The sequence below is a fragment of the Artemia sp. Qi Xiang Cuo genome, chromosome 13 (assembly GCF_049724085.1).
Source record: "Artemia sp. Qi Xiang Cuo chromosome 13, ASM4972408v1, whole genome shotgun sequence".
NCBI classification, from domain to species: domain Eukaryota; kingdom Metazoa; phylum Arthropoda; class Branchiopoda; order Anostraca; family Artemiidae; genus Artemia; species Artemia sp. Qi Xiang Cuo.
In genome coordinates, this window is record NC_142806.1 from 7,997,065 (window position 1) to 8,023,967 (window position 26,903).

General features: G+C 35.8%; 1 protein-coding gene across 1 annotated transcript in view; it reads left to right on the plus strand.

Moving 5' to 3' along the window:
• LOC148944898 (uncharacterized) overlaps positions 1-26,903 on the plus strand; it is a 192,450-nt gene that overhangs the window by 132,385 nt on the left and 33,162 nt on the right. Inside the window, exon 7 of the mRNA XM_089098888.1 lies at positions 18,070-18,153. Coding sequence (XP_088955014.1) covers positions 18,070-18,153 — 84 coding nt within the window. The remainder of the gene's footprint in view (positions 1-18,069; positions 18,154-26,903) is intronic.

Sequence of the window (26,903 nt, forward strand, 5' to 3'; positions counted from 1 at the left end):
TTTTTGTTGTTGTTTAGTTGTTGTTGTTTTGGTGTTTAGTTGTTGTTGTTGTTTGAGATAGCCATTTTTTTCAACGTAGTTAAAAGTTCTGGAAATTAGGACTTTGAGGATGACAACCCCCCATCAGTTCTCAGGGCAAGGGTTGTAAGTTGTGCCCTGGGGGCATATAAGGTTTTTTTTTTATTGAAAGCGCTGTCATAGAAACTTCAAAAATAACTTATTTGATCAGAAATTCAAAGGGCTAGTGCCTTTTCAATAGTCGATTGTGATTGGAGGGTAACTATTTCCCCTCTCACGTCCACCATTTCCCCGAACACATTCAATCAAAATTTTGAGATAGCCATTTTCTTCAACGTAGCTGAAAGGTCCAGAAATTATGTCTTTGAGGATGACAAACCCCCAAAGCCCCCAGGGTAAAGGTTGTAAGTTATACACTGCGGGAATATATGGCTTTTGTAGAAAGCGCTGTCGTAAAAACTTCAAAAAGGTTCATTTGATTGGAAATTGAGAGGGCTATTGCCCTTTTTAATAGTCGAAAGTAATCGGAGGGAGACCTAAGGAGATATAAGGTTTTTATAGAAGTTTCAAAAAGGGCTCATTCGATTGGAAACTGAGAGGACTAGTACCTTTTTTATTTGTCGAAAGTGATCAAAGGGCAAATAATCCCCCCACGCCCATCATGTCCCCAAACAGTTCCAATCCAAGTTTTGAGATATCCATTTTGTTCATATTATTTGAAAGGTACGGAAATTATTTCTTTTAGGATAACAAATACCCCCAGCCCTCAGGGTAAGGGTTGTAAGTTATGCCCTGGGGGTATATAAGGTTTTTATATAAAGCGTGGACGTATAAACTTTGGAGGGGCCTTATTGAATTGGTAATCAGACGCTCTAGTGCACTTTTTAAGAGTCAAAGTGATCGGAGGGCAGCTAACCCCCTCCCCCCCCCCACACACACACATGTTGTATTGTCCCGAAATGCATCTAATAGAAATTTCGAGATAGCCATTCTATTCAAAATAGTCTAAATATCATATAGCAAGGCTTTACCCCAGAGATTAGGGACAAGGGTTGTAAGTTATGCTCAGGGGGTATTAAAGGTTTTTATGGAAGGGATAGTTGTTTAACTTTAGAAGAGGCTCATTTGATTGAAAATTTTAGTTTCTTGTTAAGCATCGAAAGTAGTGGAAGGCATTTAGCTCCCCTCCCCTAAAACATTTCCTTTTACCAAACCTATCTGATTGAAATTATGTGATTGTGATTTTTACAAGATATTTCAAAGAACATATAATAATATCTCTAGGGATGACACAACCCCTTAGCGCCATGGGGATAGAGTTATAAGTTATTTTATGAGGGCATATAAGGTTTTTACGGAATGGGCGGTCGTATAAACATCAGATGGGGCTTATTTGATTTTAAATTGGAAGTTATAGTGCCCTTTTTAAGAGTCAAAGGGATTTGAGACCAAACAGCCACCCCCCCCCCCCTCTCCACGTTCATCATTTACCTTAACACCTCCAATCAAAATTTGAAGATAACAATTTTATTCATCGTAGTTGAAGGTTTTGGAAATTATGACTGTGAGAAAGACAACCCCCTCCCCCCAGCTCTAAAGGAAAGGGTTGTAAGTTATAAACTTGGGGCATATAAGGTTCTTATAAAAAGGGTGGTCGTATATGCTTTGGTGGGGACTCATTGTATTGGTAATCATAAGTGCCAGTGCCCTTTTTAAGAGACAAAGTAATCAGAGCGCAGCTACCCAGACCACACACAAACACGTCATGTTTTGCTGAGATGTATCCAATTGATATTTTGAGACAGTCCTTTTATTCAAAATACTCCAAATATCATATAACAAGGCTTTTGAGGTTGAAATGCCAGGGGCATTTAAGGTTCTTATGAAAGGGATGGTTGTATAAGCTTTATAGATGGCTCATTTGGTTGAAATTGGAAGTTGTAGTTCTCTTTTAAGAGTCAATAGTGATGGAGGTCAAGTAGCACCCCCCCCCCCAGCTACTCCTCTTTTCGCCAAATACATCTGATTGAAATTGTGCGGTGGCAATTTTGTCTAAAATTGGCACAACCCTCCAGAGCCCTGGGACAAGGGCTTTAAGTTATGCCCTGGGGGCATAAAGTCGTATTAAATTCAGAGGTCTCATTTGATTTTAAAATGGAAGTTATAATGCCCTTTTTAAGAGTTAGTGATTTGAGAGACCCCCCCCCCCACGCCCATTATTTTTCATAATAAACATCCAAACAAAGCTTTTAGACATCAATTTTTTTAGCATTGTTGCAAGACTCAGTAATTATGCGTAGCAATAGTTATAGTAGCAGCAGTGGTATTAGTAGCAGTATGCAAATAGCACCTTTTTTTTCAACATCTCCTTCCCCACACGATGTAATTTTTAACTTAATCGCATCAACCGGTCCTGAAGCATTGCTGATACGTCCTCTTGACACCCTATATGGGCATAGTGTGTTTCGATTTATTTCAGTACAGTTACAATATTGCCCAAAATTTTCGCATGAATACCCTTAAGTTTATTAGTTGTAGTAGTAGCAGCAGTAAATATAGTAGTAGCAGAAGGAGTACAGTTAATAGTACTAGTCTTGGCTTTAGTAGCAGCAGTAGCAGTAATAGTAACAGTAGAAGTAGTTATAGGAGTAGAAGTAGTATTACAGTAGTATTAGTAATATTTATTTAGGAGTAGAAGTAGTGTTAGTAGTATTGTAGGAGGAGTATTATGGTGCAAATATTGTCTTTTGATTAATTCAACATCCCCCACAAAAAGCGTTGGAAGTTTCAATTTCACACGCAAAACTATTCCTAAGATATTGCTGATATGCGCTTTTGATGACTTGCATACGGATGGCAGGTTGTCATCAGTACAGTAGAAATAGTCTCTGAAAATTTCACCTTCATACCTTCATAGGTTATGGATTTTGAACTAGCCAGAAGACACTGTGCGTATTCATTTAAGACTGTTTCTACGATTACTTTAACTAATGACACTAAGTTGAAATTTTTAGGGAACGTTTAGAAGGACTTTCAATTAAACGAAAAATCTATATGCATGCAGGCATTAATAGGGCATATATGCACTATAAGGCACATAAGGACATAGGCAGCGATGTTCTATCATAGCTAGTAGTATCATTGATATTTTAAAGGAGCTAATTTGAATGAAAATTAAAAGTTCTAGTGCCCTCTTAAGAGTCAAAAGTGATTGGAGGGCAATCAACCCTCCTCTTTAGCTCATGATTTTCCAGACACTTCCTATCCAAATTTTAAGACAGCCATTTTTTTCAGTTATGTCATTTGCCCATTATGCTTAAAAACTAAATGTTGCTTTAAATTTAAATCAAAACACATTGTTCCTATTCTGGTTGCCAATAAGACATCTCAGCTATGTACCAAGAACGACTGAGGGTAATAACTTCAAATTTTTGGGGCTACTACTATTATTACTTCTGCTCTTAAAATTTTACAAAATCAAAAGAGTGTAAGTGTATCCAGACTGTGAAAGAGCATAAATATAATTCTATGAAAATGGTATTAACTTTTATTTATCAGGTCAACTAGAAGATGTATATAACTAAATTAAACACTACTATTTGTGTCATTATTTTAAAAGAGTTTACGTTGTTAAAAATTGCTGAAGAAACTTCTTCAGCATAAAAATAGCAGGCCAAACTAAAAATTCTTAAAGGAAAACCGAAAAAATTGAAACTATTATTTTCTTTTTCCCTGTAAAAGACGATATCAATATAAAAAGAATAGAAAGTAATTTAAAAAAAAAATTCAACAAAATTAGTTTTTCAAAAAAAAGTAAAGAACTCTATTAAACCAAAAATGAACCAAAAAAAGAATCAAATAATCTACCAAGCATACAACTACCACAAATCAGTATCAATAAATAAATGAAATCAAAAACGAAAAGAAATTAAAATAAATAACAGTCTAACTCAAAACGAGCAAAAATCAATACGAGTAAGGATCTAAACCCCTATGCTTTCAAAAAGCAAGAATATAATTTGTACTTTACTGAAAAAATTCTTTTAAATGTTTTCATTTTTATAACTTAAAGAAATCAAAAGTTCATTAAAATTTTAAGGAATAAATATCAACCCAAAATAAATCCGTTTGAATGTTTTTCAGTAAAGTACAAATTGTATTCTGGCTTTTAGAAAGCATAGGGGTTTTGAACCCTACTAATATTAATTTCTGCTCCTTTTGAGTTTGACTCTGTTATTTATTTTAATTTCTTTTCGTTTTGGGTTTCATTTATTTATTGATACTGATTTGTGGTAGTTGTATGCTTGGTAGATTATTTGATTCAGTTTTTGTTCATTTTTGGTTTTGCACAGCTCACAGCATGGCTTTCGTTCTGGAAGATCTGTTGATATCAATATTCTTGAATCATATGACCATATCACTAAGCTTTTGACAAAGTTTGTCACAAGTAACTTGCAATCAGATTACGTGTTGTCATGCTTGAAGAGAAGTCCCTGCTCTGGATCCTTGATTTTCTTTATATGCGATCTCAATGTGTTTGTGTTAAGTTATCTGATGACTCTGGCAGCTGTATTCTTTCTTCGTCAAAGCATGTTTTGAGTGTAGTTCCTCTGGGTAGTGTTTTTGGGTCCTACACTTTTTAATATATTCATTAATGATGCTCCTCGCGCTATCAGCAGTAATCTAATGATCTATGCTGACGACCTGAATCTCATTGGACCAGCCTTTTCCTGTGAAGATCATACCCTTCTACTAAATAATCTTCGACTGCTTGATCTATGGGCTGATAGCTCGGTCACTTGTCGATCTTGCCACTACTCCAGGGAGTGGGATCGCGTCGCTTGAACCCAGGGAGGCCCTAGCAGGCACAATATTTCTGGGAGCATTCAACTTTTCATAGATGTTTCGTGGAAATTTTCCTGACCAAAGGTTCTTCTGATCCTTTGTCTCCTCCGCTAGAGTCGAGGCAGGCCCCTGCAGAGGTCGTTGTCCACAAAACCGGACTCTACGTTCTGTTGCAGATGTCCTATAGAGGATCCTCCAACGATGGTGTTCTGCTTCACCATGTAATTTAACCCATTGCTGGGATAAGGTTTGTAACTCATGGGACGTGTTCAAACGTCGGTGGGCCCTGCTGAGTGTGCATTAGAGGGTCTTCTTCCTCCTCCATCTGCATTTATAACCCTTGTCGATAGCTCGGTCACTTGTCGATCTTGCCACTACTCCAGGGAGTGGGATCGCGTCGCTTGAACCCAGGGAGGCCCTAGCAGGCACAATATTTCTGGGAGCATTCAACTTTTCATAGATGTTTCGTGGAAATTTTCCTGACCAAAAGTTCTTCTGATCCTTTGTCTCCTCCGCTAGAGTCGAGGCAGGCCCCTGCAGAGGTCGTTGTCCACAAAACCGGACTCTACGTCCTGTTGCAGATGTCCTATAGAGGATCCTCCAACGATGGTGTTCTGCTTCACCATGTAATTTAACCCATTGCTGGGATAAGGTTTGTAACTCATGGGACGTGTTCAAACGTCGGTGGGCCCTGCTGAGTGTGCATTAGAGGGTCTTCTTCCTCCTCCATCTGCATTTATAACCCCCGGACGAGGGTTTCCCAGTTTATATTATGGACTTCTAAAGACTAGACCCCTCCCTTGGTCTTTGCCTCCTATTCTATGAAGTTACCCTATAAACTATAGGACTATCTACCCCCTATCCGCCACCTGGTGACACGAGTGTCGTAGGGAAGGCCCCTACGTAGAAAGTGTGTCAGGACTTCTACTGATATGCATAAATGTGTAATTGTAGCTTATACGATGTCAAATGTATGATCAATATGTAATCAAACGTGACCAAATGTCCAGCCAATATGTCCCAGTCTATGTTTTGAATTTATCAATGGCTTCTAAAGTTAAATAAAATGAGAGTCTGATAACAAGATATAGATCAACGGAATATTATCTTTATTCGTATTTTATATATATATCAAGATTATAACACTAAATTACCCATATATAACTGTTAACATTAGAAATTTAGGTTACTCTAATTGGTGGAAACCCCGATAATAAACCTTCAATTAAATATAATTTGTCTTTTACAATAGAATTTAATGATCAAATAAAATCGATGGTGTGATAGTATGTTTCTGATTTCAGGAGTTGTTAGACCTGTCATAGTTACTTTATAGCCCAAAAAACATCTGTTTCTAATATTTTATTTCTTGGATGGAGTTGAGTGCATGCAGAACATTGTGAAGATTTGTTTGCTGTCTTTTAGATTGGTGATTAACGGCTATTTTGTATTATTGAAGTTTGTTTTTCCTAAAGTAGCAAATGATGTCGACTGATGTTGAATGCCGATAACAAAAATCAATTAAGCAAATAAAGATCCCATAAACTTACTGTGATCAAAGCAATTAGTCATGAAGTACATTCTAGGACACTTAAAAAAGAACAAATGATCATTTAGACAGGTATAAAAACGTGCTTTTCTTGTAAAAAGATGAATGGGGACATAAATTTTTATATCGAATCAATCGATAACCAAAATGTATATAAACTATTTGGTGGCTGGATTGTATTTATTCTATCGAGATTTGGTGTCGAAATTTGTGACAACCTTTCATAGACATGGTCATCTAGAATACGTTCTTTCAATTTAGTCTACGACCTCTGTTTTTTTTTTCCTTTTAGTATTTGAGTTCCGTCTATTTTTCTTTAGTCAATTGTTGTCATATTTTTTTTTTTTTTTTTTTTTTTTTTTTTTTTTTTTGTTTTTTTTTTAAGAAAAAAAGGGTTTATTCATTAACAATAAACATAACTAAACATGAGGCAAAGCTTGTTTAGGTCTCTGTATATAGACTAAATTAACTTATGAAAGGTGACGACAATTAAACACCAAAAACAAAACATGAAACGGCAAAAAAAATAAATAAAAAACCGTTTGGTGCCTCCCATCTTCAATCCATCAAACCAAAAAAAAATCAAACAGTTTGATTAACTTAATAAATAAAGAAACCCAAGAGCTCATCACCTATCCTTCTCATAAACCCTAAAACAATGGTCTTTCAGTAAACCTCGGAGCATTCTTAAGTTTTTATCCTGTACAATTTGATATGGCAAAGTATTCCAGGCGCTAGAACAAACATGGCGCACAGAAAACTTTGGTCGTGTAGTAACTACTCTAGGATTCCTGTACTGACTTGAACTCCTTTTATTATGCTCGTGAAGACTAGGAACCGGTAAAAAAAAGATTCCTGAAGCACTTTGGCAACAAATAATTTTGGTACTTAAAAAAAATAGAGCATTCACCAGACCAAAAATGGGCAATATCTTTTGTTCAACATACCTAGACCTCACTGAAGAACTTTTATCAACACCCGTCAGCACTCTAACCACTTTATTTTGTACCACTCTCAATCGATGAAGATGAATAACGGACGTAGAGGACCATGCAGTAATACAATATACTAGCAGTATATGCACAAGAGAGAAATAAAGTGTCCTTAGGATATTTTCTGGGAAAATTTGCTTAAGTTTTCTTATTATTCCAATGCTACAAGCAGTATTGGCAGAATTGTCATGTACATAATTCTTAAGGCTGAGGCACTCCTCCAGTACGACTCCAAGAAACTTCACAGATTTAGCACGTAAGATGGTGTTTCACCTTGAATGAATCTGCTCAATCCAAAGGTAATAATTAGGGCTTCTACCATATATCACCAAGGAGCTGTTCTTGTGGTTCAACTTTACTTTATTTAGTCTCATCCATTTTTCAATGTATAGGAAACCACTTTTCAAAAGATTTAGCAGCTCCTTTTCTGTCCTAGCAGCCACCGTGTAATGGGTATCATCTGCAAAGCTCGGTAAAATAGCTTTAGCCTTAAATACTTCACTAGTTAAGAGACCACAGCCTACCAGGCACATATTCAAATCATTTATATAGGTCAAAAACAATAGGGGCCCAGAACTGATCCTTGAGGAACGAAACATGTTATACTTTTGTCACTCGATTTAAAATCTCATATTTTTACGCACTGGGTCCGTTTATTCAGAAAAGGCCTTGATAATTTCAATAAATTAACCTGAATACCACAATTCTCCAACTTTTTCAGTAATATTTCATAATCCACATTGTCAAAGTCCTTCGTGATATCTCTGAATACTGACGGAACTTTTTGACCGCAATCCAACGCATCATTAACAAAAGACATTAAAAGTAGAATAGCTTGCTCGGTCGACATCGCTTTCCTAAAGCCAAATTGAGTAGAACGAAAAAATAATCTTGATTCAAGGAACTTCACAATTCGCTCATATATTAACTTTTCAATTACTCTAGATATAACAGGAAGTAGCGACATCGGTCTGTAATTGTCGATGTCTTCCGAGTCACCTCCTTTAAACAAATGTTTCACATGTGCTTGTTTTAAACAATCAGGAAAAACTCCAAATTTGAAACACTCATTAATTAAATCACAAATCCCATACAGATCACTGGGTAAACACCACGAAAAACCTTTAGAGTAATGAGGTCGGATCCGACTGCACCATTTTTCGTATTTTTAACAACTTGAGATACTTCACTTGATTTTACTGGCTTCAAATAAGCTGACATATCACTTTCTTCAGGAAGAAACTGCTTAAACTCACCATCATCATGCTTGGACGAGACAATCGATCCAATTTTAGATCCAACGGTGGAGGAATGTTCACAAATTGATTCGATATTCACACCGCCCGGAGTAATTTCACCCACACGACACTGAACTTTTTTAATCACATATTTAATTAGCTTCCATGTTTTTCCAGGATTACACTCTGTTTCTTTAAACTTAAATGCAAAATACTCAGCATTAGACTTTCGTAAGACTTTCCGATATCCATATCGGAAATTCGGCATTTTTGGGGGGTCAGCTCCACACTTACTTGTGCTGTCATAGAAACCTATTTTGGACCACTTGCAGTGTGAGCCGCACCTCGTCTTGTCACAGTTGCAAAAAGAAAGCGATGCTAGCCCATGCGGCATCGCAGAAACTAGGTCTGGCTTCAGTTTACGATCTTCAGTTCTCCAGCCCATATAGGTTGCCTGAGGTAAATCAATACAGGGCTTGTGGCTTTGGATCCAAATCAGTGACTGGAATATGCACCTTTTCAAATGAAGCAGAAACGAGATATCAGTCGGTGATAAACGCCGCAAATCCTCCAATCTTAGGTACAAATGGGCTCGAAGATCATTAAGACTATTGAAGTTAGTTGCACTTCTGCCATACACTGTAACCACAAGCTGCTTACAGACGTTGACTAAACCATCACTTTGCACAGATGAGGGCTTCTCTGCAATGGCTCGAACTTCATCACTTAAAGACCCCAACAAAGTATCTGAAGACTTCGCAGCTCGAAAAAAGCGGACATTTCCAATTCCATATAGAAAGTTTGTGGTGTCACATCCACTCAAGCTGTGGACAAGCGGCAAGGCGTTGCAAAATGTCTTGCGGTAACTGCTGTGTGGTATAGCACTCGAGTGTCTGCTTCCTCAAGGTAAGACGAGAGATCGTCATCAACAGAGATTCCATAGGGCGTAACGGTAACAGCTTTATATCAACTCTTGAAATATTCAGCGAGATGAATCGTCAGACAAGTAAAAATTTTGCACTTTAAGACTTTCAAAAGTAATTCCAAGAGTCGACCTTTGGCCTAGTAACTACTGAGATTCGCTTCCCAGAATCTTGCAGCTTTGCTAGAGGAAGTAAAAGGGCTGGAAATATGTCCTCGGGGATCTCCTCTTCTTTCTCGATAGGCAAATGCTCCTTTGAGGTTGAACGAGTAGTCACCACGGGTTCTATCGTCACTAAGACCGTCATACCTGTCACCAACTAAATGGATAGACTGACAAGCTTCAGGTATGTTCCTAAGAACCCATCGTAAACTCCTATTCCAAAATCTGCTAGCATCTCATTTTGTTCGGGTCGATAACACCTTATGACACTCATGACATTAACTATATAGTCAGATCGAGGAGAGTCTTCAAAAAGCATATGTGGAATCATTTTTGGCCATGACTGCAAGCCAGACTTTTGAAGAATGAACTTCAAGGCTGTTGACTTTGTACCAGCACGTAGATGAGGCTCCCTAGGACTTGATGATAATGCTACAAGTGAGGCTGGATATGGCACAAGATCGTACTTCAGTAGCTCACAGACGGACCAAGTTTGTGTTGAATTTCCAATACGCATAGCTCGTTTAAGCAGTTCAGTTTCCGGAAAAAAATTTTTTGTGGCTCTTTCTTTATTCCTTTTTTGGCAACAGAGGCGAAAGTTTGTACTATGCCAACTTTTACTTTCGTGGATATCCCTTCGAGAAACGAGCTCATGGCTTCAAAGCCTATTTCTCGGAAGTTCAGCAGACTATTTGCTACGGCTTCTGGAGCCGTGTCCCCTGTCATAAAGATTTGCAGCTCTGTTCTTGTCGTCTTGAATGGGTTTCCGAACAACCCTACCAAATCCATAACCTGATTTCTGCCTTTTATTGTCAAGTTCGTAAACGCAGTGGTATCTTCATGATGCTTCATTACCTCGTCATCCATATTCAGGTTTGCTTTCAGCGTTCTGGTGACTGCTGCAAGAAAGGGGAGAGTAGCCAGATATCGATCCCTGGCATTTTCATTCGTTGTCGCACCAACGATACCAGAAACTCCTCGATGACTCTGTGAACTTCTGGCGCTTTTTCAGGCAGGCGTAGCATTTCTTCTGGGTAGTTAAGCGCAGCTGCAGCGTATTTATGGTTTTCAGATGCGAAGAAAATCGGAATCATCTCTTTTGTGGTGTTTAAGTGTGATCCCCAGTCCGCAGCTCTTTCAGCATAAAGATAGTCGTTTCCGGTACGGATAAGATCTAAATATTTGATCCAGAGGCTATGATTCCTTATGGTAGATCTGGACTCGTTGTACTTCGAGAAAAGTGGAGCAATACTGCCCAACGCAACTCCTATCTGTTTAGATGCTTCAGAACTAGTTTCACTTTTGAAGCTTTCAATTGCATTACTCAGGATTCGAAGTTTCTCGACTGTAGGAAGGCACTAAAACGAAGCAGGATGTTTCAAGCCAATTCTCAAATTCCTCCCACCAGAGTGCGTTCATTCCTTCGTAGACCTGGAAGTGTGCATGTAGTGCCTGGTACATGTTCCTTACTGAAAGGACCTTATTCGCAATACCCTCCCTGAGAATCTCTGCCGCGGCAATAACTCCTTTTAGTCATGCTCCATCCATGAGAGATCCAACCGCTTTCAAATAGTTCATGGGCTTGTGAAAACCGACCAATAAGAGAACTAGATTAGAGAATTTTTAGGGCTGGGCATTAAGAAGGCCATAGCTTATTTCATAAACAGCTAGATCGTGACTGATGACTGTGTACTTGTTTCCAAGCTTCTCTGCTGTGTTTTGACAGATGGTAATGGCAAAGGCTACGACTTCAGAGGATGCTGGTGAATAGGGAAGCAAGGGTAAGTAATCTAAGGTGGTTTTGCTATACCAGAAAGGAACGATTCTTGCGTTGAAGGCTTTCCAACTGGGAGTTGGCTCTTAAAATTCCACTTCAAGAAGTTTCGTAGTACACAACCTACAAAGCGGCAGAGGTCCAGGTTCGGCACCGCGAATGGCATCAGATTCTCATAACCACTTTCAAACAAAGAAATTAAGGAAGCAGAGTCACAAGGTCGCGTTTTCCTGGGGATTTTAACCTTCCAGATATTTCCAATATCTTGAGTGCCAAGACGGTTGTCGGTTACCATCAGTCGGGTTCTTTTCCGGGGAATCCTCCCGGAACTTCCGCTCGACACACCCGTCACATCAGTAGTTCTTCCGAAGTCTGTCGGAGACGTCGACGAGCAACCTGTCGAAGTAGTTGTTCCTTGGGCAGCTGGCAGATCACTGCTCTTTCCGTCTACTTGGATCTGTGGATGCTGATTTACCGTAAAACTTGTAGCGTTTAGCGAAGACCCATCTAATGTGTTTAGCTTTAGTCCAAATTGTCGATGGCGAAGGTAGAGAAAAGTCCTTTCTGCAGATTTGAAGGAATGAAAATCTGGTCTTCAGAAATCTCCTTCAGCCCCACCCCCTTGGTATTCAGAATTCGTCTAACAGTACTGTAGCACACAGAAAGACTAAGTCGGTTTAGTATCTGGAGAAGGTCACTACTTTTTGTAGCATGGTACAGAACGAGTCCCAGTGATGTTATTGCAGGAGTTTCGACACCAACAGCAAACATGATTGCTTGACAGATCATCAGAATGTTGGACTGAAGTTGTTCAGGAGCTGGTATATTTCCTGACTCTGGCAGGCATTCAAACTCAACTTGATCAAGGACTATCATACAAACGAAGTTGTATAGGGAGTCGGGGACAATCTTCATAGCTTTGGAAAAGTCAACATCGTAAGCATCTTCCCCTTCTTCACTTTTCCAGCTGTCTCCAGCAGCGACTATTTCTTTTCGCGTGTGCCTGCGTAGTGCAAGTTTGAATAACTTTCGTTTAAGGAGTGAGAACAAGAAACCCCTAAAGATGTCCCCGACCTAGCGCTCATCCTTGTTACTGGTCAATGGCTCGCTTTGACTCGACGAGATAGAGAAATGTCTTCTTCGTCGGACATGCTCAAAACAGTTATAGAGCTTACCTCTGGTAAGAGTGCAGCGCCATATTGATCCATGGCCGTCTCAACATTGACCTGCCTAGCGTCTTCATCACATGAACTTGAATCTTCGGTATCCCTGGTCTCTATCCGTAAATAGTCCTCGCCGAAGTGACAAGATCTGTTCCAGAAGAAGCCATTAGTGAGCGCCCGAATAACACCAATAACATCTGTCCTTCTCTTTGTCGCCAAAACTCAACTTCGTCATCAAATCGATTTAAAAGTTTCTGCTTGAGCCTATAACTCCTGATGGGATTTTCCCCTGGAAATAACCCGAGCAATATCTTATTGTACTCTTCGCAAAGTCCATTAATGTAATAGATTTTGCCAATTGCGAAATTTCGGTTCCAATATCTGGCAAAACGAGTCAAACGTTGCAACACCCCTTTGAGAGCCATCGACTTCTTTGGGCTTACAGACCAGAAACTTCTTTATGCACCTGTATTGGTATCTGACGTCCTTTGCTGGCATATCGATTGACACTTTTCCATCTCCTTCAATTCAGAGTAGAACATGAGGATATTGATCACGAACTACATTTGCTTGCTTGTATATCTTTTCCTGCCGGTTGTAAGTCTACACGGTGCAATTGTTCTCTTATCTTACCGGGCTTACTGCAGATCAAAAACAGACTATATTTCTTGCCTGTGCTTCCTCTTGTCGACGGACGTGCAACCTCTGTGCTTGGAGCTACAGTGGCAAGATAGGAAATCCTTTTATCGCGCTGAATTTAGTTTGTGCTTGTGAACTTTTGCTGCCTGAATCATGCCACTTAGGGTATAGCTCATCACTAGCGGAATCTTATTACTTTCATTACACTTTCAGAAAGTTCGTCTTTTCTTTTGGAAGCAGCTCGTTTGAACGATTGTATGTTCATTCTTGTCACCTTTCCAGTTGGGTCCTGACATATGAATTATCTCGAGAAGTCGAAAGATTCTGTAATACCCATGGTCTTGCTAGTCTTCACCGGATTCTGTAAGAGCGCTATATTTTACCGGAGTCAACCCAGCCTAAAAGAAAAGCACAAATTAACTCGAAAGCAATTAATGACCATTAATTTTTTTATTGTGCCGGCAGAACGAGAGCGATATTCACTAGCCTTTTTGCTTTTAGTGCGTGCTGACGTACTGCCGCCCAGTAAAAAGCCGCCAGTCCCTCATATTGGAGCGCCCGAAGGGGGATTTCAGGATTCAGGCTTAGGAAGTTTGACTTATAGTCTTATGTGAATTTTCCAAACTAGAAAACCCCAGGCTCTAATAAACTCGAGCTGAAACCGTAGCATTTAATAAATTGACTAAATGACTTTCAAGTTTTTTTTTTTTTTTTTTTTTTTTTTTTTTTTTTTTTTTTGGCGATAATACACCGTATTAAACGTCTGGTCGTTCACGTCAGCCTTGAGTGAGTCTGTGTGTAGACCAGCACGAACTACGGTTGTACCTGCTAGCGGAAAAAATAGTAGGGGGATAGCAACGGTAATAAAACTAACAGAAGATATACGAATATACTAACATAACCCAGCCTACATAATGGAACCCGTGGGGAATTAGCCTACAACTCCTATTCTTTTTTTTACAGGGTTTAGATTGATTTGAGAAAAAAAATCCTCGTTAAAAATCAGAATTCATCACAACATTTTACAATAAAAGTAAAAATCCGAGATTAGATCTGGATTAATTTGGACACGGAATGTACATTAATCCCAAGTTGTTCAACCCTCAGTCGGAGGGAAACGGGAAACGGAACAAACTGAATGTCAGAAGAAAACACAACAATTGTAACACAAGAATGATAACCCAACAATGAAACAAAAATACTAAGCTAGAAAACATGGTTTACCTCACGCAAGACAACTGACACCCCCCTAAAATCGTTGTTGCCTTAAAACTTATCTTAAAACTTTTCCTTTTATGTTGTAACTTTCGCTACTTTATGCAACTAAAATCCGATATGTAAGATGCTTCAGGTTTTTTATTGCTGTGGAAAACCAAATTCGCGTATGTGATCGCAGAACGAGGCATCTATAGTTTTTTGTTTGTTTTGTTTTTGGTCAAAAATATTAGATATATAAAATGTAAATACATTATTTGATTCAAAAAAGATCGATGTATCGTTTGGTAAGATAAAAATTATAGGTTGTTTTGAAAATGTTTCGAGTAAAACGCCACTATTTAGAAACTTTTCTTTTTTTTGGGGGGGGGGGGTAATTTTCTTGTTCAAACGATTATATATTCTTGCAGATTCAAGTATCGACTTTGTATTTATTAACAGCGTATAAAAGACATTCTGGCGGTTCGAATGATATGCAGTCTGATTCGTTTTAATTTTTTTAACAGCTAAAATTAATTTTAAAAAAACTTCGTCATTGTAGGCTAATTTCTGAAAGCTATGACGTTATGTAGAAAAAATAAATAGTTGCTCAAGAGTTCAGATTTTTTGGAAAAGAGGCACATGGTTTGATTTGTAATTACGAGCAGAATTCAAATATAAGCATAAAAAAATATACTTATGAATGCAAAAATTTCAGAAAAACCGAAAACACTAAGAAAAAGTATATTAAAAAACCTTGTTTTCAAAATTAAATAGGGGTTAACTAAAGAAATAAAGGTTTTGGAGAAAAATTAAAACTAACAGGTTAAAGTAGTTGTTCTCATAATCCATAATATGTCAAGTTTATACAGTTTTTTGTTTAATTTACCATGTAAAAAAATCAAGAGCGGTATGACGTCGTTATAGGCCAAATTTGACTTTGTAGGCTAAAATGACCATGTTCTAGACGCGTGCGAACTTGTGCACTCTGATATTGTTGTAAGTGCCCCTGATTACCCTAGAATCCACCGTCAAACCAACTGCAGCTGATGTGAGCCACTCCTTCCCTTTTTTTGAACGATAGCGAGCCTTGGATCACTGACTATTGGGATATTAAAAGTTTAAACAAAACATCTTTGTAAATAATGGGAAACTTGCATTTTACAGCCTTAGCCTTAATTTACAGCCTTAGCCTCAGGGCCTATTGGAGGTAATGTAATCTTCTAGGCATAGTTATTGGACCTTTCGACTATTTTGGAAAAAGTTTCTATCTCGAATATTTGATTGCCTGTCTTGGAGGGCTGAGGGACAAAAAAAAGAGGGGATGAGAGGGTGGTCAATTGTTACATTTATCTTTAGTCGATTGTTATCTGAATTAGATATATGTTGTGTGCTTACCTATGGCAATCTTTTTCTGTGTTTGCAAAATTAACTTTTTATATTCCTGGTGATTCTAATATTCAATCTATGATATAAGATGAACTGAGTTAACAATCTGTATAGTCTACAGTCTGCTACAAGTCAAACAATATCCAAAATCAAAACCAGATGCAGCTAAGCTATTTGTGGTGGTTGGATTGTATTTACTGGATCGAGATTTAGCGTTGAGATTTGTGACATTCTGTCATATACATTAAATTCATACATTAAATTCTAAATTTGTCATATACATTTTTTCAACCCGTCATAATCCCCTTCTAGGTCTGCAGAATTAATTAGTTATATTACGATACTAGAATTAATTTCATCTTTTTTTAGATGTTATATTTGCATGCCTGTTTGTTTATTCCTCCAAAGCATATTACAGCTAAAATACGAAATATTGATCGGTATTAGATTTTCCATGAATGAAGAATTAAACATTAAAACGCTTTGTTCAGGAAATGAAATTCATAAACAATTTATAAGATCTCTGTAATAGCCTATAATGCAAAGCTAAAATGATAATAATAGTAGACTTAACTCAGATTTAAACTGAATTCCAACCTAAAACATAATTACATTTGACCTTTTCAAGAGCAAAATTATCTTGCTTTGATTGTATATAACCAACATTTTTTTTTTCGAATTATATAGAATAATAGAATTCTAGAAAACTCGTAATGTTTCTAGAAAACTAAAAAGAATTTTTGAAGAGTAACAACGTTTGACGCCTGTGTTTTTTTCTTTGTTAGAAATAAAATCCAGTTTTAAAAACGATCAAACTGACAGAGGCTTTGAAGTCTATTTTATGCTAAATCTTGATAGTTTGATGGTATGTGATCAAGCGATCATTGAAATTGGTTGGTAATATTTTCAGGCTCGTTGCTTTTAGTGAAAAATATTAAAGTTAAAATATATTATATTTAGAAAATGATACATTTAAATATTATAGTTAGATAAAAAGACAAATCTGTTTGTGTATGTATTATAATCAAAATGCCTTTTTTAGAGTTTCTATTACTATTGGGCCGAGTCCCTTCTTATTAAACAGTCCTTTACACGGACTGTTTGGCTAATTTATACAATTTTTTGCTTTTAAAAACGCTTCATTAAAGGTTATTGTGCATTTAACTGCTTCATGTGTTTTTCTTGTTCTGTTTAGAGTTTACTTTTCATAATTCCAACATGAAGTGCATTCATAATCTTATTTTCTTTATTTTTCACGAAATGCATATGTGTATTTGTAATGCATTCAAGTGGTGAATCTAACACGGTACCAGATAAAAACTGAAAATAATGTTAAAAATTAGACTTACTGAAGGGTACACTTATTAAGTCAAAAAATTCAATTTCTTGGCATAATTTTTTTCTTAATCAATTAAACACAAAGTTGCATAATGATTAGCCATTGTAAGTTTTTAAATCAGTCTAAAACAGCGTATTAAAGAATTATAAGCAATAGCCCATGTTTTAACTCTAGTTGTAATATGACTTCAAATAAAAAGTCCTAACCATACACTGGAATGCATCCAATTTTTCAATGCTACAGGAGTTCTTTGACAAATTAGGTTTTTTTTAAGTGGTTTTCTATTACTGGATGTTCCAGGTTAAAATCATAATACCTTTTTATTGATCTTATTATTATTGTTTTTTTTTTTTACTGTATCTATCAAATAAAGTTGGGTCTAAATTTAGTCTAAAGTCAATACCTCTAAATTTATTCAGTTATATTTTTTGTAGTTTCTTTCATTTATGTTTTTTTTTATGAGAGAGGAAAACTCAGAGTTCGGTTTTACACATTTTTACGGAGGAATTGAAAACCGAGGAAAGCACTATTGTAGCTAAACCGTTACAAATAGAAGTGTTGAAGAAATTACATCTCTAGCTACTTCTGCTTATTTCACTCCATATTTAAAGATTACATTTTGTCAAATGTGTGATAGATATTTGATAAAACGTGATAGAATGTCCAGCCAAAAAGAAAGCTCATTCTGATACTTCGAATTTGATATCCCTTAGAGGTTACATCTCTGCTTTTAGTGATTTTTTTAAGCGCTACAAAACTTTACAGTCTGACCTCTATGTTTATTAACAATAGTTTTTTTTTTACGTATATATAGGGTTCTTCTAAAACTAGCGTTTTATTTACAGGACACGAAAAAACTCATTTTGGAGGAAAGTCTTTTAAATGTGTTACATGCGAGAAACGTTTCGCCCAATCATCTAATTTGACAAGTGAGTGGTCTAATGACATTTTTGTTCAGTTGCATCCTTTTTTTATGTCATATAGCCTGCCCTTTGAGGTTGATTTCACAGGGTACATTTATTTGAATATCTACCGTCTGTTATGACCAGGAAGTTTCAATTTTCTGAGCATAGCCTTTCTTGGAATATTGAAAGTTTCAACAGAACTTCTATGTCAATAATGGGAAACTTGGCATAATTTACAGCCCTAGCCCCAGGGCCTCTTGAGGGTTGTGTAATCTTCGAGGCATGGTAATTGGACTTTTCGACTATATTGGAAAGGAATTCTACCGCAGAACTTTGATTGCATGTTTTAGAGGGCTGAGAGACAGAAAAAAGAGGGGATGAGAGGGTGGTCAATTGTTACATTTATCTTTAGTCGATTGTTATCTGAATTAGCTATCTGTTATGTGCCTACCTAGGGCAATCTTTTTCTGTGTTTTTAAAATTAAATTGTTATATTCCTTGTGATTCTAGAATTCAATCTATGATATAAGATGAACCGAGTTAACAATTTTTATAGTCTACAGTCTACTACAAGTCAACCAATAACAAAAATCAAAACAATATGCAGCTAAATTATTTTTCGTGGTTGGATTGTATTTACTGGATCGAGATTTAGCGTTGAGATTTTTGACATCCTGTCAGATACATTAAATTCTTTTAGTGTACAAGCTCTGTTATTGTTTTTAACTTTGAGTATTATGACTTCCGTCTATATTTCTTTAGTTAATTGTTATCGTAATTATTACTTATCTATCTGTCTAAACATCTTTTCAACCAGTCGTAATCCGCTTCTAGGTGCGCAGAATTAATTCGTTATATTACTTGTGATACTAGAATTAGTTTCATCTTTTCTCAGATATTAAATTTACACGCCTGTTTCTTTATTCCTCCAAAACATATTAAAGTTGAAATACGAAATATTAGTCGGTATTAAGTTTTTCATGAATGAAGAATTAAACATTAAAACGCTTTATTCAGGAAATGGAATTCATAAACAAATTATAATATCCTTTAATAGTATATAATTCAAAGCAAAAATGATAATAATAATAGACCTATCTCAGATTTAAACTGAATTCTAGCCTAAGATGTAATTACATTTTACCTTTTCAAGAGAAAAATTATCTTGCTTTTGTTGCATGTAAGTAATTTTTTTTCTAATTCCTGAAAATTTTTAGAATACCCTTAATGTCTCTAGAAAACTACAAGTGTGACAAAATGAAAACACATTTTTATCTAAAAGGCTATTCGTTACACACCTTATAGCTTATAGAAGATTTTGTAAATTTGAATCTTATAGAAAATTCCAAAAAAACTAGAAGACTTGTTGAAGAGTAACAACGCTTAACGCCTTTTTTTCTTTTTTTTTCTTTTTTTTACAAAATTTATTTTTAAAGGCTATCAAAATGGCAAGTGCTTTGAAGTCTATTTTACGCTGAATCTTGGTAGTTTGATGGTATGTGATTAAGTGATCATTAAGATAGGATGACTTGTAGGGGTAATTCCCCCTTTTTCAAAAAATCGGGCTAATTTTCTCAGTCTCGTACCTTTTGGTGGACAATATTAAAATTAAGGAATGTTATATTCTTGTAAAGTAGGTTTCTGTTCTTTTGTTATTCTACCCTTTGTTGGGGGTCTAATTACGGTCCTAAGGTGAGTAAATTTCGGTAGCGTGCTCTTAGGCCTTGGCCTGACTAATTGTCGTAAGCATACCTATTGGGAGTTAATCGAAAAGCTAAAATAATATTGTAGAGAGGTTTGTTATAATATAATACTTTTGTTTATGCAATACATTATAAAAATTTTGGCTACATATGCAATGGGGACTAATGGTCCCAGGTAGTCAACAATTATAAGAAGTCTATGATAAAATACAATACAATAAGATACTTGAATAGTTACAGTATTCTAACAATATTCCAAGGTATTCCCGAAATAAACGGACAGAGTTAAGCCCGGCAAATAGATTAGTCCGCCCTCGGTCCTAAAAATATAACATTAAATACTAAAAATCAACCACATCAAAACCCACCAATTTACGTACTTAGCCACGAAAGTGGTTAGCAGCAGTTTCCTTTTCAACTTCACATAATGGATGTTTTCTCTTATATTAGTAAACAGTGGTATTTCAAAACTTAGCAATTTTTATTTTGCGTTGTAAGTATTTTGTTTCGTATTAAATTATTTCCGCTTAACTGGATAGGCTACCACAGTATTCTCCCTTTTAGCAAGAGTTGTCCATAACTCTAAATATTTTACTTTTGGAACATCAATATTTCAAGTACTTTGAATATGCTTCTTATCCTGCCATTATTTATGGGCTAATCTGTGCATATAACCTTAATTGATTTATTTAGGGTTACGTTTTATGGCCACATGTCATGCCATTTCTGATTTCAAGGATATCAATGTTTTTGGGATTCATTCTTGTTACTTTGTTTTTCTTTTTGTCTTGAAGACTATGTACTTCTTTTTTCACACCCTTTCTAATATGTTTCATAATAGCACACAATAGCTTAAGCATTTATATCAGTGTTTTCACCTAAATTAGATTTAAAGTTATACTTAAAAACTAAATGATTAATTTTAGTTTAAATTTATTTCCCACTAATAATTTAATTTAGTTGGTTAATGTGGTGGATTTAACGTTTATCCACAGATTTCACTTAAACACAACAGTTGTTACAACACAACACACAACAGTTGTTACAACTTAAACACAACACAAACCTGTCAGTTTACAAATTGGTTGTTAAATTCCCACTAGTTACTGCATGTTGCCGATGTAATTGTGTGTCTGAGTTGCTGATTGATGTCCAATAAGGTGATTTTTTGACATCAGTGAAACAAAATGAACCAAAAGTTTGTTTAAAGTGCAACATAATTTGGTTGAATTCGACAGAATAAATTAACCAATAGCTGGTTGTAAAAAAAAACTAAGTCTTTGGTCTAAAGAAAAATTTAAGATATTAGTATACATCAAAGTATAAACACATACAAAGTACTGACAAAACTCTCCAAAAGTGACCCCGCGTACCTCAGCGCCTCTAGACGCAAAATGCTGTACTACTTAATCGCTCCAAGCCAATAAATTATGCTAGAGCGTGATTCATGCGTCGAGTGACCGGGTAATTGTCGAATATTAGCAGGTTGAAATTAAAGAATAAATCGTGCGATATGGATATAGAAAAAGTATTGTGCTTAAAAAACTGATTATTATTAAGCTGCTGGCTAGCAACCAGAATGGGCGTTCGATGCTTTTTCGAAGGGTGCGATATTAATCGAAAAAATGCAAAAGAAAAAGGAGTCAAATTACTTGCTGTGCCAAATAACAGGTAGGCTATGAAATGTTTTTTTTTTTTGCAAAAAAGATTCTGGAAAAGCATTCGTGTGATAAGTGTAGAACGGGGTTATTTGAATCAGGTATTTCTCTTTTTGATTCAGTGTTTGATTTCATGCGGATGAAAGCTTATGAAGAAGCCAATTCAGACTTCTCAAACCTTTTTGTTCCTGCAATCTTCTTGATTGAGTATTGCAAAAAACTAGAGTACATCATCCAGACTGAAATGACGCACTGCTGGAACGAGGGAATCGTACGGCAAGCATGGGAAAGAGCGTCCCAACTGTTAATCCCAATTTCGTGTGACCTATTTCCTCGCGAGTGTTTTGTACAGTATTTGTTTCGAATGTGTATCTTTTACATCACTAAGTTTGAAAACCAGAAGATGGACAGAAGTGGTCTATGCGGAAAAAATAAAAGCAGCTAAGTTAAAAGGATTTACTTTTAAGTATTTTTTATTCCGTGGCTAACTATATTTATTTGTTCTTATATTGTTTGAATTTGCTCACAACATTTTAGGATTATCCTAAAAAGAATTTTTCTAAAGCAATAGTACTTCTAGCGATTCTCGATTCTCTTAAAACTATTTAACAGAAATGAAAAATATTTTATGGAATGATTGCCAAAAATGATTTTGGAATGGAAAATTATTCAGCGAATTAATAAGTTGGGATTATTTATTTTCTTGTTTCTTTTATTCTGTTGCAATTAAAAAAAAAAGAAAAAATTGGAAGAACTATTAATACAGCGGTCATGTACCATTAAACCGTATCTGCAAACCCACTTCTGATCAAGATTATCATTATCCTAACTGTTCTTGAAACTCATTCCAACGTTTTGGGGTAGTATTTTTCACAAGAAAGTCACATGTTTGTTTTTATCAATCAATAGTAATTCCCCCTCGTTTTTTTTTTTGCTTTTTAGCTTTTTCTTTGATACACAAGTAGCGATGATTTTACACGAGAAAATCCGTTAACGCTTCGAAGGAGAAGTGAAAGAACTCTAGATAATAGCATACTGATTTTCAAACGAAATTGTTTTACAACAAACTAAATTGTTTTCATTTTTCTTTCCATTATATAATAAAGCACACTTTTATTCGTCTGTTTCGTATTACTCGTATATAGGACTAATCTGGTTTCAAATAAGCTCTGAAAAAGCGAGCTATATTTGTGCGAAACGCAAAAAAAAAGTCTGAATCAGTTGACGAGTGCTCCATACACTCAGTGCTCCATACTATAATTAATTTTGCAGCACACAACAATAAAAATACATGTAAAAGCTGCTCATGAAACAAAGCATCCCATATGTGTGTGCTTTTTTTTTCTTTCCTTCCGAAGAATATAGTGGGCCTATATCAGCAAATCCCGGCCTCCAATCAAGGAGCTTAGGGGACACACAAGAAGTAAATTTCGTACGGTTCTGAACAAAATTAAATAAAAGTAGATTCTATCAAATACTATCAATACAATTTACGCGGCTAATTTCTTTGATCCAGTTGCCATGCAATGACAGGAAAAATAAATACTTTCGAAATAAATTATCATATTTTCAAGTTTAGACGTCAATAACATTGAGAAAAAGGGATAGATTAGAGGAAGATGAAAACAATTATAATAATCAAAGCAATTTTTCATTCGATATACGAGTATTTACGCGTAGCACTCTCAAATCGTAAATATAGGCGTGATAAATGGGTGTCGGTAAACATCACATAAAATATAATAGGGTAGGGTGAAACTATTTCAAAATAGAAGGATTAATTTAAATATGCTCCGCAATAAAGCACCCTCATTTTTTCATTGTCCTAATTCTAATCACAAGCTTTATATCAGGATCAGTCTCTTTAATTCAGAACACATCTGATCAAAGCATATTCACCTACGGAACCGGTTCCGTAGGTGACTATCAAACTATGGAACAAGTATAACGCTCTACGCAACTTGAAAAATTTAGGCACCAGGTTCGCATCGTCTCCGGAGACGCGGACAAAGGGTCACTTTTTTTGTGTGGAGAGGATAGGTTTTGTCAGTACTTGTTGTATGTGTTTATACTTTGATATACATGCAAAGCGTAAACATTTGTATACATAAGAGAAAAAAGCAGCAACAAAAACACACAATTGTATATACATTCTTTTTATTGTTAAGCGAGAGTCTATCTCACTCGCCCATTAATCTTTTCACGCTCAAATTAGCATTAATAATTAAAAAGATCTATACATTGATCAGAAGTCTCAAAGCTTAAATTATACTTGATTAAAACACAAAAGCATTTTTTTTTAACCAAAAATAAAAACGGTCAATATACCAATGCAATATTTTTATATTGATAATTTATGCTTATATAAATTATGTATATACATAATTTAAATGTTTAATAGCAAATAAGGATTATTTACCCTTGCAATTTATTTAGTCACTGCAATGGTTATTCTTGGTATAAATTTCTAAAATAGGCCCAGCTAAAAAAATAGGCCCAGCTAAATTTTTAGTCTGATATGTCTTATTTGCGTAAATAACTGCATAGAAATCCATTGTTTTCTTCCACTCTTTTACAGATAAAAATAAAATCTTTTCTTGACGGCGGTCTAATTGCAGCTATAGGGGCTAATCACTTCTTGGTAACTTGATTTTACTCTGGGAAATATTTTATCCACTATTTATATATCAAGGAAACATTGGCCTAAAAAAAATTGCAATTGGTCTAAAGAATACAGTTGAACTAAACAATTGGCCTAATTTATGCATTTATAATTATATATTTACTTAATGACACTAATTACCACAACTATATATATTAATTATTCGCATCTTTGGAATCTTTGTTTTCCAAGTTTTTCTTTTGTTCTATATTAAACACATTTTTTTTACACTCTGTTGTTGAACACACTCTGTCAGTATGTTTTTACCAACTTCTGAGCTTTTCAGCTGTCTTCAAATTTCTGGCAACTGATATAGTTTATTGAAATATTTGGCTGCCATTTCTTTTTTTCTAACTTTATTGTCCTTACGGGACAAGTCTCAGCTAACGGCTTAGATTTGATAAGGCTCCAAGTTTAGCTATTCGACTTTTTACCTTTCATGATACTACCAATGATACGTGCTTGTACTTGGAGATTTGCCTACCATGGGCTGCTTTTGGTAGCTCAATATAACATTTCCAGGTTTTTGTTTTACTTCTACAGCTGAAAGGACTTTTATGAACCTACACACAACAATTAATTATTTATAGCCACACTCTTTGTTAGCGGCCAGAGTCTTCTCTTGAGCTCTTTCCCTTGTCAAAAAGGTGACCCTACTCCAAAGGTATTTTTATCCTTTTCTTCGTATTTTGTTCCTTTTTATACACCTTGCTTTAGCTGAAGCGGTCTTTGCTTAAATTCGTAATGCATATCTGTGTATCAATTTAAAGGAAAGTCGGTGAATCTTTAAGGGGGAGGGGGGCTATTGCAACCAAAGCTTTTTTACACCCCATAGTTCCAAACTCGGGTCTCCAACAGCGTTTTCTTAGCTTTCATGCGTAGTGTAGTTTATTTTAAGACTGTTTTCGCTTTAACTTTCTAAAACTTTTAGTAGTCCTGCCTTAAATCTCGACTTCAACTCGTGTCATTTGAGATATTATGTTGGCTTTTAACATTGCTTCTGCCATGCCCTCATTTTTTTTAACGACCCCCAAGTGAAGGGCATAATTTTCCAACGCTACCCGAAGCAAAACTTCAGTATATTCATTTTAATCACGGCCAGGGCTACACCTGTGGCCACTAGGTGTCTCCCTAGCATAATATACCACTTATTTGTACTAATCTAGTACAAAAATATTGTACTACTCTTGTTCGATGTTCACGTATAACGAAGCTTAGCAGATTCCATCCAATTTCTTTTACTTCCCTTTTACCTGGCTAACAAAAAATTATTAGTAGCCATGGCTTATATTTCCAACTTGAACCTTTTTTTCCTTTGTTTTTGATAGTTTGATTCGGTGAAGTGTAAGTTTTTTTTCACTTCTTGTTCAGCAGCAGATCTCCATCGATAGTACAATAGGCCATTTCTAAGCCTATATTTATATGTTTCCTGTTTTATTTACCAGCTTTTCAAGGAAAGATGTTCCTTATATCCATGTTTAAGGGGTGGGGGTTGGCTATCCTTACGATTAATGATTTTTTTCCAAATTTATCAAATTTTTTCATCCAACAGCCTTTATTTCGCGTTCTAAAAGCACTGTATTTTCCAGTTGATTCTTAGAGCACTTTCAATTAAGTTTTTGCGTGAAATTCTTCTGGCCTTCATTTGTCCTATAAAAATATAATTTTTACGATATATTGGTTGCAAATTTTATTCTAGCTTTAATTACGATTTTATTTGCCAAAGAGATAGAAAACAATTTTTTTTGCATGCTAAATAGCTTGCATACAGTTGGCCTTTAAGCCAGTTGCACCCATCTATATAAAAAGACCATGTCAATTTTATGGCCTTTTTAAAGACCAAAATAGTTGGGAAGAATAGAAAGAGTATCTGGCACGATCTTGGCTACAATCTTTCCACAGCCAGCAAGAGAAAAGGAGTAAGGTCCAGGGCCTATCTGATAATAGTGATGAAAGCGACGAAGGAAAATACCAAAGACAACCTAGGGGTTCAAGAGATAATAAACAAGAGGAAAAATCTAAAGAAGCAGAAAACTTGGAAGAAATAAAAGAGTTGTCTAAATTTTCATACACTAGAATTACCTGTGGTCTTGACACAAAAATGGCTAGCTGAACAAACGCGAAATACAAGGATACAGCTGACCCCCTGTAAAACAGACAACTCTTCTACCTAAACGGATAAACCTTGTCACTCAAAAGAAAGAAGTTTAATAGAAAAACTGCAGAGAAAGGTTAAAAAACCAAATATTCAGCAACAAGTTCCAACTTCAGCAGCTTGTCACCAAATCGCTAATGCAGAAGGCGAAGCGACAAGAAGAACAAAGATTACAAAGCTTTGATGAGGCAACGAAACCATGGTCAAATTCAGAACCTTGTGCACCACACTATCGGAACCACAGATAGAGTTGTCAATATTATAAGGGGAAAAAGTAAAGTTAGGAATTCAAAACCCAGAAGAACAAACGCCAACGGAGATAGGAAGAGCTAGGAATGCCCCAAACTGATTAATATTCGATTAAAGCAATATTAATTTTTGAAAAAAACGGGTAAAAAGACTCTACACAAATATCTACACTTTTATTGAACTGCATGTTAATAACGTCATTTTTTTCATAATATATATTTCCTTGGTAAAAAAAATCAGATAGCGTAAAGCTAATAGCCCCTCAAAAGACATAATGTACAGATTTGTTAAACGGTTTCCAAAACTAGACCAATGAAACAGTTCGTGGTAACGAACTGTAAGTAAGG